This window comes from Taeniopygia guttata, chromosome 9 (assembly GCF_048771995.1).
Source record: "Taeniopygia guttata chromosome 9, bTaeGut7.mat, whole genome shotgun sequence".
Lineage (NCBI taxonomy): Eukaryota > Metazoa > Chordata > Aves > Passeriformes > Estrildidae > Taeniopygia > Taeniopygia guttata.
The window spans coordinates 7,053,885-7,067,971 of record NC_133034.1 but is presented as its reverse complement, the minus strand read 5'-3'; the positions used below and the strand labels follow the sequence as shown (position 1 = coordinate 7,067,971).

At 51.7% G+C, this 14,087-nt stretch overlaps 2 protein-coding genes across 9 annotated transcripts in view; one reads left to right on the top strand and one right to left on the bottom strand.

The window, feature by feature from the left end:
* NGEF (neuronal guanine nucleotide exchange factor) overlaps window positions 1–2,903 on the top strand; it is a 37,093-nt gene extending 34,190 nt beyond the window's left edge. For all 7 annotated transcript variants that reach the window (XM_072933396.1, XM_012575529.5, XM_030280731.4 and 4 more), the window contains one exon: window positions 281–2,903. In XM_072933396.1, the coding sequence (XP_072789497.1) occupies window positions 281–453 (173 nt within the window). In that variant the 3' untranslated portion in view covers window positions 454–2,903. The remainder of the gene's footprint in view (window positions 1–280) is intronic.
* Window positions 2,904–3,341: 438 nt separating this feature from the next.
* On the bottom strand, window positions 3,342–14,022 carry SNORC (secondary ossification center associated regulator of chondrocyte maturation). 2 transcript variants are annotated; one of them, XM_002193609.7, is made up of 4 exons: window positions 12,597–14,022; window positions 11,915–12,028; window positions 4,138–4,326; window positions 3,342–3,480 (listed from the first exon to the last, which is right to left on the bottom strand). In XM_002193609.7, the coding sequence occupies exons 2-4, from the start codon at window positions 12,006–12,008 to the stop codon at window positions 3,371–3,373; spliced, it is 393 nt and encodes a 130-aa protein (XP_002193645.5). In that variant the 5' UTR covers window positions 12,009–12,028; window positions 12,597–14,022; the 3' UTR covers window positions 3,342–3,370. The 2 variants fall into 2 exon arrangements, with proteins under 2 accessions (XP_002193645.5, XP_041574196.1); XM_041718262.2 differs by having other exon boundaries at window positions 4,138–4,323.
* Between the last annotated feature and the right edge of the window lie 65 nt (window positions 14,023–14,087).

Sequence of the window (14,087 nt, the reverse complement as noted above, 5' to 3'; positions counted from 1 at the left end):
ACAGTCACGTTGGATGTCCACTGGGGACCACTCCTGTGGCTCCCAGGAAAGCAGAGGGCACTTGGTGGCAGCAGTGCCTGCTGGCATCCTTTAAGCCAGTTGTCCTCACACAATGCTGCTCAGGTGAGAAGGCCTCCTTGCTGGATGGATAACCTGGGTCTGCTCCAGCACAGGCCTCTGAGTAGCTTCCAGAAAGCTCTGCCAGCTCCAATGGTTCTTTTCAGAACAATTGTCCCAGTGCAGTCCTTCCCTACTTATGCCTGTCTCTGTGTATACTCAGGCTGGATATTTGGGGAACGTCTTCACGACCAGGAGAGAGGCTGGTTCCCCAGTTCTATGGGGGAAGAGATCCTGAACCCCAAAATCCGAGCCCAGAACCTGAAGGAGTGTTTCCGGGTGCACAAGTCAGATGACAGTCAGAGAAGAAAACTGGGCAGCAGAAACCGCCAGTGACCACCAGCATCCCCAAGCATCTGGAGTGCCTCAGGGAGGCAGAAGACAGAGGCTGCCAGCTGGGAGGAGGTGGCAGCTGTGGGACACTGTTGGGGACCTGGTGCACCGGATGAGGCACACAGACCCATGAACAAACAGACTGTCATTCCTAGTCCCCCCAGAAGCACTGGTCCTTTCCTGAAGATCAGTGCTTTAAACTGTAAATAACCCTTTCCAAGTGTTCTGTAAAGCCCCAAGGAGCATGAGCACAACGGACACTGCCCAAAGGCCACCAGGTGCTGGCCAGATGAGCCACATGGGCTGGCTTGGGCTGGCTCAGGCTGCTTGACAAACGCAGTGGCCACAAACATGAGCAATTGATACCACCCAGTTTAAGCATGAACAGCTCATTGCTACCTTCCAAGTCTGGAGTGCTCTGAACCCAGTATCGCACAGGGGCAGAACTGAGGTCAAGCAGCAGTCTCAGCTCTCTCAGAGCTCATTGACAACCAGCTGGGATGAGCCCCAGGAACTCCACCACCCTACTCCTGCCGTGAAGCTGCTGGGCTCATTCCCACAGGCAGACCCTCGATCTGCTTCCATTCAAATGCTCTGCAGTGCTCCACATCCAGCTCTTCTCTAGCAGCAGCCCAGCCTTGCCAGCTCTAGCCCACGTCTCTGCCTGCCTGACAACCTTGAAGCACATCTGGACACTGTCCCATGGCTCAGCCCCCTCTACCACAGCCTTCCTCCTTCTGCAGGGCCATTGCAGAACCCCAGCATCACGTCCTTTCCTGGTTGCTTGTGCACTTGTGGTCTTTGCTATGCCCTGCTGCTGAGGCCAGAGCAGGGGTGGCCATCTCGCACACCACACAAACCATGGGAGCACCAGCAGCCCGAGCTGCCACACAGCAGGGAGTGACCTTAGCTGGGAGCTGCTGTCCTGCGTGCTCTGGGAGGCCCAGCAACCGCTGCCTGCATGCTTGTAACCCACCCCCACCAGCCTCCCTATACAGGCTCACCTCCATGTAAATATGCAAGTTTGTGGCCAGCAGAGCCAGCTCATCACTCCTTCCCGCTGTGGCACTGAGCAACTCATGAAGCCCCAGGCACAGCACTGAGAGCAGCGTGGGGGACAGACCCACAGCAGCCACCCCTTGTTCAACTGTCCCACACGTGGCTGAGGGCCTCTCATTCACAAGCTGGGCCTAAGCTGTGGCCAGCATCCATTAGGAAAATCAATTATTTGGCACCTTTCTGTAACACAGCGAAGGATTGTCTTCCAGGCATTGCAGTGTGTCCTGATTTATGCTCTGGCTGTGCCACGGTTGTGCTCAGAGAGGGGACAGAGAGCAGCTGCCAACAGAGCCACGCAGAGGCCACAGGCATGGACAGGAGGAGCACAGCCATGCCAGCAGGAACGTGGGGAGAAAGCAGGATGCTTGGAAGCTGTGAAGGGAGGCTACAGAACTGCTCTTTGGGGTGTGCAGTTTGAGGCTGGACACAGCTGAGGTGGGTTCCAGGGCTGTCCCTACTGACACCACAGCCTTGGGCCAGCCAGCCCAGAGCCAGCACCCAGGACCAAAGTGGTGGGAGCCACAGCAGTGAAGGGGGAAGAAGGCATTCTTCATTCAGCACCACTCCATCAGCATGTGAGAACAGCCAGCAGGGCTGTGCTGCCTTGGCCAGCTGTGAGAAGTTCATACTAGCCAGTAGTTCCCAGTAACCAGCCACAGCCCAGCCCCAGAGCTGGGCCAGAAAGGACGTGCAGTCTCCAGTCTGGTACATTGAAGAGATTTAATGGGGACACTTGAAGCCAGGTCCCTCCAGCAGCACCCCACAGTCAGCTTTCTGAGACAACCAAACCTCCAGCTCAGGATCCAAACCTTGCAACAGCCACATATTCACTAGTGCAAACCCAAGAGGAACTCCAGCTTTAGGAATTCCTTAAAATTACCTGAAAAGTCACAACATCTCACAGCATCCAGCTTTGCAGCCCAGCAGCCAGCCCAGTCCGGCAGCCCCACGTGCCTGCCTGGTATGTTTCTCACAGCACAGGAATGCTCCCTTGCCCATCAGATATTTCACAGTTTGCCACAGCCAGGATGCCAGCTCCTCACAGCACTTCTCCAGGGAGAGGGGCTCAGTGCTGCTGTGCCCTGTTCCATCACTCACCAAGCCCTGGGATTGCTCCAGCCCCTCCTGCTCTGTTGTGATTCCACAGGACTCCAGACCCCGCACACAGGCTGTGCCATTTTCACTCAATGGGATCCAGTGTTATTTGCTCAGACCCAGCCCTGCACGCCTCCATCTCCGTGATCTCCAGTGTTGTACAGGGCCAGGCCTGGGGCCCACAAGCATGGGCTGGAGCCCCCCAGCCCTTGCCAGGCTGCTTCAGCGAACTGAGGGGAACTTCTTGTTGTCTATTTTTTCCGTGTGATAAAATGTAGCTGAGCAAGCCAGCGCCAAAACACTTGTGTGTCTCCTTCCTCCCCCAGACTGATCACTTGCCTCCTCTCCAGTCCCCTCTGGTGCAACTGGCCCAAATGCAGTGGGTCAAAATAGGGTTACACATGAACTTGGGGTGGCTTACACCCATGAACAACGCTTCCCTAGGAAAGCTGTGCATGCAGAGTGACGCCCAACACTGTTACCATCACGCAGAAGAGCTCTTTTGAGCTCCCTTCTCAAAGCGAGACACTGCCTCAGGCTGCTCCTGAGTGGGGTTGACAGGCCCTGCCAGGTCTGTGCCACCCTGGAGACAGACACACACCAAGGGCAATGAGCACTTGGTGCAGCCTGGCTGCCCAGCACAGGGCCTGCAGTGCTTTTCCTGTATCCTTGGCACCATTTCTCCCAGGGCCCCAGGCAGACAGTTCAGGAGCAGTTGAGGGCTGGAGACAGGCCAGTTGTGTAACAGAAAAATGTTTTATTGAGTTCAGGAGGCCGAGAACTTTCTCAGTGTGATGACAACCAAGGCCACAAGCACAGATGTACCCAGGAGGGAGGCGATGACAATGGCACCAATAGCTCCAGGCCCCAGTGAGCCTGCAGGAAGAGAGAAAAAGGCATGAGGTCAGCAGAGGCAGTGGGGCTCGGATGGGAGGGCTGCAAGATCTCCCCACACCCAGTGTGCCCCTGGCATCAGGCCACACTCCATCCCAGAGCTCCTGCACTGGCCACATCCCAGGTGTCATCCTGTGCACCTTTGGGCAGGGGGCTGTAGCCAGCCACCACCTCAGCCAGCTCCCAGTGACAAGGACAGTTCCACAAGGTGGGTCGGTGGTGCCCAGCTTTCCTGCTAACACACTGGGAGAGTTGCTTTGCTTGCAGCAGGACATCTCAGCTGGTGCTTGCTGTCAGTCAGGAGCCGTGAGCCAGGAAGGGCACTCCTGCTCCCTGTTCAGGGAGCTCCCAGCACACTCTGCCCTGGAGAGCCCTACCTGCACTCAGGGCAGGTGCCTGCCATGGCAGGGCATGGGGCAGGAAGAAGAGTCTTGGAGCCATCTTGGGGCTGGCAAGAGCTCCACAGCAGAGGTTTTTCAGCAGGGAAATTTCCATTAGCGATAAAGGGAAGCTTCCCCCTCCCCAGCAGTGCGGCTTTAACCCCTCTCGGGAGGCGACAGGCCCACAGGGAGCAGATCCGCGAGGACGCCCAGGCTGCTGCGGAATGAGCCGCGGGCTGTCCCTCTCGCAGCCACTCACCGTCCCCCGTGTCCAGGCGGTGCAGGTGGGTGGTGTCCTCGGGCTCCAGCTCAGAGGTGTACGGGGGGAAGGCAGTGGCGTCCGACAGCCGGGCGGTGGTGGCGGCGGCAGCGTCGAAGGGACCGGCTCCAGAGGGCAGCTCGGGCGGCTCGTTCCAGAGGGTGGGGACCGGGTCCTGCGGGTACTCTGCTGGAAGACAAGCACCCACGGGCAGGGGGGGCCTGGTCAGGCGACTAGTGACAGCCACAGCTCAGCAGGTCCCTGTGCTTCAGCTGCCTGCCAGGTGTCCCCGGGGTGGATGAAGAGTGACCTGAGGGCTGAGAACTCTGGTGTGGCAGAGCCCTCCTCCGAGGGGACACCACCTCTGCTGAACCCACGCCCAGAGCAGCCAAAGGCAATGTGCTTCTGTGGCAACCTAGAGTACTCACCGCACACATGGGACAACACAGCGTGCCCTGACACCCTGCAACCTCTGCTCATGCACAAACAGGCCCCACATGAACATCTACAGCTGGTTTGCCCTTGGGACTAGGCTGGGAAGGGCTGTCACACTGCCAACAGGCAGAGGCCACCGGGCTACCTGTGCTGGCCAAATTCATAGCATCTCAGGGCCCTTTTGTCCTGCACCACCAGCCCATGCAGTGCAGGATGCTGGAGGTGCTGGTACAACACAGGACATGGCTCCCCCAGACAGGACCCCAGAGCCTCAACTTCCCCCTACTGCACCCCTGCCATACCGGGGAGATGAAAGCCAGGCTGGGTTCTGCTTAATGTTCCCACTCGTCTCCAGTTATTCCTTCCTGCCGTGGGTCAGAGACCAAGCCAGAGAGCCCTCCCTGTGTGTGGCTCACCGAGTGCTCCCTGTCAATGCCCAGCCTTGTTAAGGTGGGCTCTGGCAGGAGCAGGAGACATTCCACAGCTCCCTGCTGAAACCGCTGGGAATGTTGCACTGGGATGGGGAAAAAAGCAGGGGGGAGAAAAAACGAACAACATTCACTACCAGGGCCCTACTGAACTGACACAATGGTTATCAGGACTGGCAAATAGGGAGTCAAAAGATGGAGTAAGTAGCCCAGGCTCCCTGGGGCAAAGTACAGAGGTATCCCCAGGCACCCCAGCTCTGGCATGTGAACCTTGGTGTACCAGGGTTACTTGAAGACTTGTCCCAGGCTCTCTGTGGCCCAGGAAGAGAGATGGCAGCAGCACATCTTGGCAGTACCAGCCCCAGCTTTAAATGCCTGGAGCCCTCCTTGCCTCCTGTGGACAGAAGGTGCTGTGGGGGGAGAGCAAAGAATCCTCATTAATGGGCTGCACCACACTTTGTTCTCCCTTAAGATCCCTCCCTGGAACAGAAGGGCCAAAACACTCACCTTCCCAGCCAGTTCAAACCCACTGAGAATTTACTGCAGGGTTTGCATCAAAGCGCAGCTCCCAGCATGGTCAGAAGTATTCCACAATTTTCGGAACACAGAAGAGTTCAAGACTCATTTTGAAAGCTCCTTTTCAGGCAGAAAAGCTACAGAGTATCCAGCGAGACAACTGCCAGGTTTAACCCTGGCCCAATGAGCATCGGCAGAGACAAGTAAGGTCCAAGTGTGCCAGTTAGACCCAGGCAGGAGCCCAGGCAAAGCTGGCTATAGCAGAGAATGAATGCAGTGTCCTCACACACTTGGTACATCCATGGTCTCTGCACCAGAGGTGGCATCTCAGCTCTCCTCTACCAGCACACAGAGGTTTGTGCTCCACAAGAGCTCCCCACAAACACCCAAGCCTTTAGAGGGCCCTTCCCAACCTGTGCTGCAAAAGCAACCAGCAGAGCTGAAGAATCATATCCCATCCCATGGCTCTTCCACAAAGTGCCATTTCCACTGGACCTCTCTACTTTAAATCCTGTGGTTTCACAGCCAGAGAATGGAACAGGAGCAAATACAGAATTCAGTGAGCAAAGGTAGTTATGCAAGAGAGAACCAAGCAGAGCTGGGCTATTTAGCTGGCAACAGTGGCATGGGGAGGCTGTTAGTTTAGGAACAGACCAAACATATGGAATGCTTTGGAAGCCCTGGTTTCAGGCTGCTTTTGTAAGGGAGAAACTCCACACAGCCACACTCCAGCTGTGACCTTCCTGATTCTGTCAACACCCCCTGGACCAGAAGTAACACTGCCACTGTCCCCACCTGGCAGAGGAACACAGGGCTGGGAGGACAGTGTTGTTTCCTTTCCCAAAAATGTTTTCTCCAGAGCTGCACATATGCCTTGCATGTGACCAGGGACTGGTGTTAGCTCAGATGATCTGTAACAGATGCAGGCACCATCCAGGGAGACTCTATGACCTGGGCTGGGTCTTCCCAATCCCTGCTCTCAAAAGGATGAGGAGGGAGCACTACCTCTTCTAACCATAGTGCAAAGGTCCCACAGGCGCCACCAGACCCAGAGGTGCCAGAAAGTCTCTCCTGTTCTCAGTGCATCTAACTCCTGAAAAATTTCTGGCAGCTCTCTTTAAGCAGGGCACAGAGCTCATTTTTGATAGCCAAACACAGAGGAAACAGTCTAATTCATTTATGATCTCTGCAATTTTTTAAAACTTAGATGGCTGCTGGATACGTATTTTGTTAATTTCCCTCATCCGACTGACACACACTTTCAGTTTGCCCACACAGAAAAGGCAGAATATGCTTAGCATGCATTTGCTGTCCCAAGTTCTTGTGGTTTTACCCTACCAGCACATCAGCTCAGGGAAACACAACCCCTTTCAGTCAGGTCTGCTGCCTCAGGAACAGTTGTGAGCTCAGAGGCAGCAGCGGATTTCTGCACACACATTGAGTGAAATACCTGCAGCTGAGCCTTCCCAGGAGCCAAGGCTCAATGCTGGTCCCCCTTCTCAGCTCCTGCCCCTCAATGCCACTGGAACAGGTGCCAAGGGGCCTGTTTCCCTGACAGTCCCAATGAGTGTCAGCCAAACAGCTGGTGCCTGGGAGTGGCAGATCTCTAATGGACTCACATCAAATGCCACAATCCCATTTCAGTCCCCTGATAAAAGCAACAAAAGTGATGGGAAGGACAGAGTTTGTGTCAGGTACCAAACCCCAACACACGCACACTATTAGTAAGGTCTTATGTCTCCAAGTGAGACACAAGGGCCTTTCCCAGTCATCTGTTGGATAGAATCTGGAGAGATTCTATCTACAGGCAGGGGACCCAGTCCAGAAGTTCAGTTCTCTGCCCTGCTGCTGATGTTCTGGATGACCACCACAAGTCCTGCTCTTCCCAGGCTCGGTTTCTCTGTGCACGAGCAGGAGACCAGGATCTAAACATGAACTACAGAGAAAGCAGCACCAGAGTGGCCAGGCCTTCCTGCCCACACTGTCACTGGCATTCTGACCGTGATGAGGGGACGTGGCCTGTGAACCTCAGTAAATGCCTCAGTGACATTTCTGGAGCCAAGAGCAGCCCTTCCCAAGGGAAGGACAAGCTGAAGTTAAGTTCCATGGCCATGGGGCAAGAAACAGATATCTTAACTTTGCGTGTAAAAACACCCAAACATGCTGCCATCTCCAGGGAGGGAATGCAACCAAGAGCTGGAAACTAAATTTTGAAGGTAAGGTAGTGCATGGCACTCCTGTTCATCCAAGAACTTTGCAGAAATAAACTAGCAAGAAACACACTCAAAATACATCATCCGTCACAAGAGCAGATGTTTAAACATCTGGGAGAAAGCCACGCGTTAGCTGTGCTGCCATCAGTCTCAGGATCAGTCCTACCTCTAGAAAGCTCCCGTGGCACACTCACCTGGGTTTGCTTGCCCTGGAGGGACTTGGCAGGGGCTGCCAGGCTGCTGAGGCACACGAGTGACCCACCACTGCCAAGGCTCTGTGCCTCAGTGCTGGCTGCTCCGGAGGGAGAAGCCTCCAGGCCCTGGCACAAATGAGCTCTTCCCCAGCATTAGCTCTGGCTCAGCACTGAAACAGAAGCTGAGGGCAATTGTTGCTTTCAGACTAATAGTAAAAGCCTTTTCATGAGAAACACAGTTAGAGAACACTTAGGAGAACAACATGCAATAATCTTATTGGCGTTTTACTGGAGATGGAACTGGACAAAATGGACTAAAATTATTAAGAGTGTTTTGCAGAAGGCCAGGTGGATGATGGTAGTTCTTCCTTCCCACAAGTAAATGCTACAGATTATGTCATTTTAGGCAAATCTCTTTGCTGCACTGTCCCCTTCCTCTCTCCAGCACAGGTTACTTATAACTGAGATAAGGAAATGGGAAGAAAGTATCAGTTACCATAAAGAAATACATGATGAGTTTTCCAAGTGATGCAGGGGCTAGTGGAACTCCAGACACATGGGCCATAGAGAGATCTAGAGGGGATGATGGCAAAGGCAACTTGACAGAACTGCTTTTTCCATGCTCAAAAAGAAAATGGGGTGAGCTGCCAGCACAGTGATGTGGTAGCCAGCACCCCAGGTACTCAGTAACTGAAAGGTAAGACCAGACAAGTCTCTACAAGTGACAGCCCCGGGTGATGCCAACCAAATCTGAAGGAACCAGACCCCCCCCCACAGGCCAACTGTAAGACCTTAAGGCAGGCAGATGTGGCCACACCACATCATTGCCCCTGAAGGTTACTTGCCCGTGGCCAATAGTCTTCACACAAGCTGATTTCAGCACCTTATCATCCTCACTCTCCACCTCCAACCTAGCTCCTTATTCAGGAGCCAATACCAGTGCCAGAAATTTTTAAGGAGTGTTGGAACAAAGCAAGGGTGAGTAAGGGGTTACAAAGTCCTGGTTCAAGTGTGGACAGATCTGCTGGAATAACTACATCTTTCCCTGAAATCTGCCAAACAAAACCTATTTACTGCTAAGTACTAGAATATATAAGCTTTAAAAAATGTCCTAATAATCTTTTATTCTCCAGTAGTTGAAAACAAAGACACACAAGATGCTACAGAAAGATGTCCTTGGTAAAGGTGTTTTCTTGCATCTTTTCCTTTAGTGCGTGTGCTCTGTTGCTTTTTCACCCCCAGACTCATTCTGATGTGCTACTGCAGTAAAATATATTTCCACATCAGCTCAAAACAAGCTCACGAGCCCACATGTGAGTTTAAATATCAAACACACACATCATTCAGAAGCCAATGCCTTGCAAAGGCTTTGTACTAACTTGCACCTCACTTGAGGCTCTGAATCCATTACAGGAATTGAAACTGGGTTTGCTGGTAGGAAAAAAAAATCAGCTCTTCATAATCCTCCTGTGCTCTAGGCCTATGTGCCACTTGGGCTTGGAAGAAAAGAGGAAGTGGAGAAGGCGTAGGTTTGTCACAGATCTTTGAGCTGGCTGTTTCCTGTTGCACCCAGATGATGTGGACAAAGGGGGTAAAAGATGTGCTTGGCTGCCTCCCCATCTTTGACAAATGTGATGTTGGAAAGAGCTCAGTAACATGGAGAAGCTGACACTTCACCAGTCACGGAGCCCTGACCATGCTGTCTAGGAAATCAGACCAGCTGAGCAAGCAGCCAAGAGGGAGAGGAGACTCATCCTGGACATGGGGTCTGCACGACCCCGTGTCAGACTCACTGAGGCAGAGCCGCTCCTGCTCACTCTGGAGGGCTCTGCTGGGGAGAGCCAGAGGTGCTGCCACGAAAGGGCAGGGGCTGGTGAACTCCAGCCAGCAAGGGGCTGTCCAGCCCCAGGTGGCCATGGCAGGCACAGGGCCAGGGCAGGGCTGAAAGGAGCCCTTCAGCAGCAGCACAAAGGGCAGCCTGTGGAGGGCAAGGCCAGGAGCTCCTGTGTGCAGCAACACGGAGCTGCGGTTCTGATGGGTACTAAGTAAACTTGTTTACAGAAAGGCAGGGCTGTGTGTGTATGTGCTGAGACCAGAGGGCTGGCTCTGTGCCCTTCCCCTCTTTGTCTGCATCAGGCCGGAAATTTCCTTTTCTAATGGAGTAAAAGGCAGAAAAAGTTCCACTGTTCCTCAAAGCACCTGTACTGGGGGCAGGAACTCTCCATGTCCAATGCAGCGGAGAATCATTCTGCTCCTGGGATGGCTTAATTGTCCAGGCTGGTTCCCTCCTGTCCTCCCTGAGGGAGCAGGGAACAACCTGTTAGAGGCCTTATGTCCCTGAAGCACTGCAGAGAAAGTGCAGAATCTCTCCTCCACCCCAAGATCTGAATGTTGCACTCCTGAGTACAAAGCCCTTCAAGCCTCACTGCATGAGCACAACTCACCCAGTAACAGGATCAAGTAAACTTGGGAGTGCATCACAGGAGCAAAGTGACACAGGGAGGCAGTGCCAGGCACAAACACAGCTGCAATACCAGAGCAAGCACATGGAAAAGCTGGCAAGGAGAGGGGCCACAGCAAATGCACCAAATATTGGAAATTTGAACAGCTGAAATCCCAGCTTGGAGAGGAAGCAGATTGAATTCTCACTGGAAATCAAACACTTCCTGTAGAGTGAAATACTGCTAATGATTAAGGAAAGATCTTACCTGGTGTGGGGGAAGAGCATGGCCAGGGCTTCTGAGATTAAGAGCAAGGCACAAACTAAAACTGTGTTAAAATGATTAATATTCCTCTGCACAAAAAAAGTTCATGGTTTGAGAAGGAAAGTATCCACTTTTTAGTGCTCATTTCTTAGTTACTCTGAAGGCTTCCCTTCAAAGAAGGTGTCCTAGGAGACGATATCAGTCGCACTAATTCTGCTCCTCTACCCATCAAGCACAGCAGTGAATTTCACTACCCATACAAAAGCTCCTTTAAAAAGAATTCTACAATTTGATCTGCTAGACAGCTGGCCAGATCTCCCTGCGAGGCAAAATGTCAGAAAAAACTGGGAGAGAACAGCAAAACAACATTGCTCCAGGTCTTGGAAGGCAGGACAGAAATTCGGGAAAACAGATGCGGTGCCTGTTATCTTGGCCCCAGCCATCTCTTCAGCCTCGCCTCCACTGCAAGAAAGGCTTTGGGGGAAGCAATTTCCCATTAGAGCTTCCACCTGCACGCTCAGAGCACATCAGTGCAGTGGGTCTGGAAATCAGTTTTTTCCCAGTTGTAAAACCCATCTCAGACCTGCAGCCTTTGAAGCTGCCTGTGCCCCCGGCTCCTGCAGCCAGCACAGCTCTGCTGAAGGCAGGAGCAGATAAAGCTGAAATTAATAACAATCCCCACAAAAACAGTGCCTTACACAAAGCATCTCTCCCATTCTTCTTCCCATCACCTCACTGAAAGCAAGTCAGAGCCAGGCACCTTTCCAGCACTGCCCTGGTGCCCCAGCTCCAGAGCAACCCCCGTAAGGATGCACACTTGGCTCTGAAGTTTTCATGGACTTCCCTAGTTCTGCCTAAAGCAGCTGTTGTGCTCTGCTGTAGTAGAGAGCACAGAAGGAACCAGGATCTGGCACACATGCTTTAGCCAAAGAAAAATGTTTCTTTCCATAACTGTAACTTCTTCCTGCTATTAAAAGCTGAGGGGCAGCCTGTCCCATCAGCCACTGAGAGGTTTTCCATCTCCTGCTGATTGATGTGCCCACTGACACCCCACCCACCAATGCTCACAAGAGGTGCTACTGCCATTCTGCTTAGGAAAAGATAAAGGATTTTCTCCACTGAAAATACATTCTTGCTCACCAGCAGCCACCAAAGCTAGTTTCCCTTAATCAATTATAATTCAATATATATTTAGGGATGCTTTCAGGGAAGGGAGAAGAGAGAGGGGTAGAATAGTAAAGGATCTCCCATGCTTCTGGGCTTTAAATGCAAACAAAGCTCCTTACCTGCCAGCACAGCTGGGACCAGAATGCTGCACAGCGTTAGCACGACCAGGCGAAGGACTCTGTGGTAGGGCATGGCTTCCCTCAGGAAAAGCATCAGCAGGAATCCTTGAAACTCTTCAAAGCACAAAACAACTCAGAAATGTCACTGGTATAATAAAAATTTTGTTCAGTCAAGTAAAAAATAAAAAGAAAAAAAGAAAAAAAAAAAAAAAAAAAAAAGTCCCTCACAAGAGCAGCTGTGCAGAGAGTGCAAAGCCCAGCAGAGCCTCCCTCTCTCTGGCTCCAGGAGCACACCTCCTCCCAAAGGCAGCTCCACCCTCCCAAACATGTGCCTAAAACCCCATAGGCAGCTAAGCAGAGCCATCAGGACCCTGCCAGGTCACTGCACACACAAGCAGTTATTGGTGAGCCCTTCCCAGAGGCCACGAGGATGCTCCTGGAATGCCTTCCCTCGGGTTGGCCATCCCGAGGCACAGGAAATAACACAGGAGCCATTGGGGCAGCTCAGCCCAAGACCGAGCAGCTCATCTGAGGGCTCTGCTCTCCCTCACTGTGCAGGGTGGCAGGGCATTGCAGGGTGGGGAGAGCAAACAACAAGGGCCTCAATCTTCTGAGGCTAAAATGCTCTGACACACAGCCAGAGCAGCTCCATGGCATCCTTGTTCCTGGGTGGAATACTTACAGAGCTGGCCTGGGAGCCATGGGTGGTCTCAGAACTGCTGTCAAAGTCTCCAAGTGTTCCAGGAGTCACCTTTGGCAGGCAATGCCAGCATCCTCCTCGGATCCCGACTGCTCAGGCACCACCTCCTCCCACCAGCCTCTGCCACTCTGTCCCTGCCTGCCTCAGGGGCTCAGGACAGTTCACAGCACAGGAAACCCAGGTTTGCTTCAAATCACATTTGCAGCAACAAAGAATGACGAAAGGATGAGGTGTATAGAAAGGGGAACACTCCAGGTGATTGTCACAGAAGTTTCATTAGTATTTTGGAGCTGATATGATGATGAATACTTCATGGTTTCCCATCATGTAATGAATACATAAACACCTCCAATGTCAGTTCTTTATGTTCTGAAAACGACACAAGCAGTTAAGTCTTAAATTTCAGATTTTTCTGCAGGAATTGCTTTGCTTTTTGGAGCCCCTATTCTGCCCATCCCTAAGGATACAAATGACTCTTGCTATAGAAAAGGGACCTGTTTGTCACAGAAGGTGACAAGGCAGTCATCTGAGCACACAATCTACACATGCCACCACCTTACCTTCACAGAAACCAGAGTATTTCAGTATTATGAACAGTGTATCCTCCCCACTGATCCATTATCTACAAATTCTCAGGAGCCAAGTGAGGTCCTCAAAGTTTGACAAATTATTGCACATTTTCCCTGCTTGCATTTCTGCATTTTCATTTAGCAGTCAAGAAGCCGTTCCTTTCCTGCTTCCCAGCCAAGCTCGAAATTAACACGCTTTTGTGTACTTGTAACACAGTGCAGAGCAGTCCAAAATTAGCTTGCAGAAATTAGATCATAGCACTAAAAAACCAGAAAGCACTTATGAACCATACACCTTATATGCTAAAAAGAGAAGATATTAAAGCAAAGGTTATCAGCCTAAACAAAAATTGTTCTCTCAGACACCAGCTAAACATCATGCAAGGCTACCGTGTAAGTTAGGCCTTAGCATACTGATTGTCCATGGTCATGTGAATGGCAGGACATTTACCATTACCTTTACTGGGATTTTCCACACAAAAACAAGTAGAAAAAAAGGAAAGTAAGTCTAAAAAGAGAAACTTACAAGGTTTCCATGTGGACTTTAGGTTGAGGGGAGAAATAAAACACCTTATTTAGGGCAGTGCATTGGAGTGCATAGGGTGGGTACCAACTGGCAAAGGAGGCTCCGTGGCCAAGTGTTTCTGTTAAGAGCAAACCAGCCATGGCTTGATCTCTCCTGCATAAACAGCACCAGCATGAATGCACACATTTCTCTACAGACAGCTGAGGAAAATTAAAGCTTTCTTGTTAGAAATTTCCAATATCAACTTACTGGTGTTTATTTGAACTCTAAAATTATCAAGTAGAAAAACCAACCAGTATTCCTCACCACAGAAGAAATAAAGCAGCAGCTGTTGTTCCACATCCTGTGTATTTGCTTGTTTCTTGATGAAAACTGATG